This window comes from Carex rostrata, chromosome 2 (assembly GCF_964058835.1).
Source record: "Carex rostrata chromosome 2, lpCarRost1.2, whole genome shotgun sequence".
In the NCBI taxonomy this organism is placed as follows: Eukaryota; Viridiplantae; Streptophyta; class Magnoliopsida; order Poales; family Cyperaceae; genus Carex; species Carex rostrata.
Window position 1 is genome coordinate 8055897 of NC_135919.1, and position 5168 is coordinate 8061064.

Here is a 5168-nt window from a genome sequence, read left to right on the forward strand (position 1 = left end):
AACATTCATTTGTACGAACCTAACAGTTATTTACGCAAATCTTTTTTTTAACAAGATTATTTACGCAAATCTTGATGCAAATAGAATAGCAACATAAAATTAACGTAGCATGTAGTAGACAATACCAGCAATGGGGGCATTTTTTTAAATTTGAAAATACTAGAGCAGGTTTGTAATTTTTTTTTTTTTTTTTTGAGGATATGAATAAAATTTTCATGAAACTGTGTATTTTTTATAATAATTAGCAAGCCCGAGAAAAAATTCTCCTAATAAATCAAATAATTTCTAAGTGAGAATGTATTTTTGATGGAATATAATATTGTCAATAGAATAGACAGTTGAACTGCATTTATGTATATATATATTATATAATCATTATCGCCGAGATGCATTAAATCTAATACAACAACCTTACACAATCAATTCAGCAAAAGAGGGGATCAATAAACTACAATGAATGAGACATTTACATGTAAATCTTAGTTTGTGTGGTCTGTGATAACTGATAAAAGATGTACAAATTCAATGATAGGAGGATCAGTTTTCCACTCCAAAAAACCTAAACCCTAGATTTGGACTATTGTTCTAGAATCTAGACTTTCTTTTGTTTCAATCAAATTTTAGCTCATTTTTTGGTTGAGGGAGGTTATACAATGTCAGACCTAGGACCAAAATTGCAGAACCAATGATGAAAGAGATGTTCAGGCTTGTTCCATGCTGCATGTAAGGCAATGGCAGTGACAATACATATATTGAAATCGGCACTGCACAAAAAAAAAAAAAATAATTCATGGTGAGATATGATGATCAGGTATGCTAGAATAAACTATTATTATATCTATCTAATTTTTTTTTTATAGAGTGAGGCTACGGTACTTTGCAAAGCACGGATCTATCCGTGCTATGTGGATTCATCTCTGTTTTCAAAGTATAAACAATTGATCCGAATCGCTCAACATGATCTCCCTATGAAAATGTAGCTAGAGACCAAATTTTATATTTTTCTGAAATTTTTTACTATTTTTTAAAATAGATAGAAAATCACTATTTTCGGATGGTTCAAAATTTTTAGATTAGGTGATTTTCTACCCATCTAAAAATCTTCTAAAAAATATAAAAGGTGGTCTCCATGTACATTTTTATATGGAGATCATGTTGAACGGTTCTGTTGATTGTTTGAAATTTTTAAATAGAATTATTGATCCATAGCGAGGACTACATTTTACATTTTTGAGAATTTTTTTACTATTGTTTTAGATAGGTAGATCTAAAATAATAGTAAAAAAATTGTAAAAAATGTAAAATTTGATCTACAAGTACATTTTCATATGGTGATCATGTTGAACAGTTCAGATTGACTGTTTGGTCTTTGAAAACGGAGATATTGAATTATGGTACGGACCAATGAGCCCTATGCATAGCAGCATAGCCTCACTCATATCTATTTATTTTTAATATTTCACTTCTTCGTAAAGGCCGTGGACTAACCTGCCAAAGTTGATGCAAGGGAAGCAACTAAAGCTGATGTCATCTTGACTAAATTAAGCAATGAAATGTTGAAGGCCATGTTTGTTGTTATGAAAAGAAGAGGTAGTAGTGGGGCCCCTTGGCAGTCTGAAAGAACAAAAAATGCAGACGCATCATTAGAAGATTCACACTGCTTGTACCAATATCACAATTATCATTGATAAGTACTTGTTTCCGGAAGGTCTCTATTCTGTTCTATGTGAATATGAGTCTTTGTGCTTTATTATTTCTTTGAATTTACTTTATTAAGGGACTTTTCACAAGATAATTGCACCGGATAATTGCGACATTATAAAATGTTCCTGATACCAACATATCACGTAATAATCCTTGGTGGTATGACAAAAAAGTATAAAAATAATAATAATAAAAAAGATAACTTGCCAAGGTCGCCTCTAAAATTTGAAAAGCAGGCAGCACCACTTTTTAGGTAAGTGGGCAGCTCAGCAAATGGAATCCCTCTCAAATTTGAAAGAAATGGAAGAAGAAGAAAAACAAAAAGAGCCTGCATGTTTCATTACAGGAAAATCTCAATTTCACAAAATAAAGTAATAGATTCTTAATTGCAGATTGTTCTATTCAATGCTGGACAAAATAGATACAGGAAAAATTGAAGCATAGCTCACCTGAAAGCCAGAACCGAAAGAATTAACAACAAATATGTCCGGTGGTTTTCCCTGCTTAAACACTCACAAACTTTAGTGGACATTCCTCCTCCCTCTTGGAGAAAATAATAAAAAATAAAACATATATACTAAAATAGCATAATAGTCCGATTCAAGCATCAGAACACCAAACTTAAGTGTGCATTCCCTGTTTTTATTTTTCTTCCTTTTTTGACCTTCTAATGTATAATTGGGTATTGAGAATGCAAATACTGTTCAAGGTCTTTTCTACAAATATACAGGAAGTACTAACCTTAAGCCGCTTAGCACCATCAATGAAAACAAATTCCTGTATTACACCAAGAGTTAATTTTTCACGAAAAACTGCAAACATAAAAAGAGAGTAAAGTAAAAATGTGATTGGAGTTGAACCTTGAGTATGGAGGCAACAGATTGAAAAGCAGCAGAAGCTATCATAAGAGCTGGCCAGAGAGGATCTACTTGTGACATAAATTGGCCCTTATTTGATCCACTACATTCAAACAACAGAAATTGTAATTTCATATGAAGTACTAAAATCGGGTTGGACTTAAAAGCATGCCAGATCTAAATCCAACCTTTGGTCCCAATCAATACTTAATGAAACAAATTAGCAATTTAGTCTGAGATGAACCGAACCAATCCCCTTAAACCCAAAACCTGAAACTTGACTGATCAATCACGAGCACTTTGGCCAAACTGAATTAAAGTGAAACAGAGATCCAATAAATTTCTCTATTACCAGATCCTGAGTTCAAACAAAACAAAGATCCTAATTTGGCCCTCATTTGAAAATGACATGATTTAAAATGAGCGACAAAATGGGGGATTTTAAACCTTAATTCTCAGGGTCTTTTGGAGATTGTACACCTAACATTTTGGTTTGCTGTCTGCAAGTACAATTAAGTTCTTATAACCAATGTAAGCCAAGTAAAGACAAGATAGACCAAAAATTTTCAAGTTTTCAACTTCAGACTAGAAAATGTTTAGCAGCTTTTGTTCAAAACTGGAAACTGATATCTAATCTGAATGTTTGATTTAAGAGAAAACTCTAGCAATGGATGAAGGTGACCTACGGGCAATATTAATTAACTATATCTTCTTCAGCACAAAACACTGGCTGTATTTGCAACTGATTATAAATCGATCAACAGCTAGTCAAGAATTAGACACCTAGGTCTTATTTAGAAATAAGTAAAAATGCCCATTGCAATTTTCCAAACACAAGGAAAAAAAGAAAGAAAAAAAAACCCACTATAGTTGAGTATATTGTTTCTCTATCATCCAATTCAAGTAGTTTCAGTTTACGAGAAAAAGGAATAAACAAGAAGACCTTAATTGCACAACACTTTTTTCTAATCCTCAGATAAAACATAACAATAAAGGAAGGTCATTATTAAAAGCAACAGAACTCCTTCCAAAAGAGAAGTGAAATTTTGAAGAATTAACCGATGACTGTACCTTGCAACTGCTAAAATAACGCCAGCAGTTACAAGCAAGCAACCCAAAATCTGATTGCCCGAGTACTTCCTTCGCAAAATCAGAACAGAAAAGACTAGCTGCCAAACTAAAAAAGACTGAAACATACCAAGTAATGGCGTGAAATTGCGTGAAGAAGAAAATAAATATCACACACAAACAAATGAAAAAAAAATCTATTTAATTCTCTAATTCAAACCTGATTCAGAATGGGAATGGCTGGTCCAGGTAACACAGCTGGAAAAATGATAGAGAATAAAATACTTGACATATTGACTCAGAGATGTCAGAATTTGCTTGTAGATTGCATATATAGCATGATAAATTGATAAATAGAATCACATAACCAATTAAAAATGAGCAGGGTTCAAATGCCTCTATTTTCGGTTCCTCCATTATACCTCCATTTTTTATACATTGATAATTTAAAATTTCAAACTCAAATCTCATAAATAACACCGTTAGATTTGATATCTATTATTTTTCTATGCACATATAAAAGATTACTGCATTTCGATTTTGTTTTGATCGGTATCAAAAGCTTGCAAAAATACATTGATATGGACACATTCCAAACGTTGATTTTCAACTTATTATTGGTTCATAGAGAAAATAATATAGATCACATCTAACAACAAACATTTCCTTGCATAATTTCAACATTTCTTTCACAAGTTAAAAATACCTGCTGATGCCATGCCAGAAGCCACGCCAAGCGCTTCAAGAGCACCAATAGCTACAAAACGAGATTTAGGCAAGGCAAGCATCTCTTTCGTTACTATCCCAGCACGGTACCTTCTATACAAAATCGTAAAATAGACTGCCACGTAACCAAATGTAGTGAGCTGAGCAAGAAAGAAAGGGTAATTCTTCATGGGAACAAGAGCAAGCTTGTAAAGAACTCGATTCATCACTGCAAGAATTACTGTCAAGCTTGATCCAATCACAATCCCTGCACCAATTTTATTGGGCAATCCATCTTCTCTCTTTGAGGCTCGTACCAATCCCAAAACCACCATTGATTTGTTCCAAATACATTGCTCAGGTCTGGGTCGGATCGTAATTCCAAACCCAATACGGTTCCCTGTCTCAAAATTAGAGATCATTCTCAAGTGAGATTGAGATTGTTTCCCGATAGAAACGATGGTACTTGTATTTTTAGGGGGGGTTGCTCTGAGAGATAGAAGCTTGACTCTTGAAGGCAAGAGAAGTTGAGAAAGGGAGAGAGAGGAGGAGAAAAGCTCCATCTCTAAAAATTTCCCTGGTGGAGGGGGAGAGGCGCGCACGGAGTAGCAAACTTGTAAGTTTGCCTTGACCCCCTGATAGGGGAATTCTCATCCTCTGAGATATCTCATATTTTGCGTGACTTTTTGGAAAATCTCAACCGTTCTACGCGAATCTCAAAGCTAAAATAATACTGGCCCCCGCGTCACCCTCGAGTAGGCACCAGACACGTCGGTCACGCAAAATATGAGATATCTCAGAGGATACGCACTCATTAGGGTCGGTCATCCCGTT

General features: G+C 34.2%; 1 protein-coding gene across 4 annotated transcripts; it reads right to left on the reverse strand.

Moving 5' to 3' along the window:
* Window positions 1-437: 437 nt before the first annotated feature.
* LOC144572584 (protein CLT2, chloroplastic-like) lies at window positions 438-4961 on the reverse strand. Of its 4 annotated transcripts, none has more exons than XR_013517756.1 (9): window positions 4336-4961; window positions 3850-3887; window positions 3633-3748; window positions 2565-2664; window positions 2446-2481; window positions 2154-2207; window positions 1908-2032; window positions 1489-1614; window positions 438-764 (listed from the first exon to the last, which is right to left on the reverse strand). XR_013517756.1 is itself a non-coding variant. In XM_078322215.1 (9 exons), the coding sequence occupies exons 1-9, from the start codon at window positions 4895-4897 to the stop codon at window positions 610-612; spliced, it is 1308 nt and encodes a 435-aa protein (XP_078178341.1). In that variant the 5' UTR covers window positions 4898-4958; the 3' UTR covers window positions 438-609. The 4 variants fall into 4 exon arrangements, 2 of the variants coding, with proteins under 2 accessions (XP_078178341.1, XP_078178350.1); XR_013517757.1 differs by having other exon boundaries at window positions 2154-2204; window positions 4336-4959; XM_078322215.1 differs by having other exon boundaries at window positions 1912-2032; window positions 4336-4958.
* Between the last annotated feature and the right edge of the window lie 207 nt (window positions 4962-5168).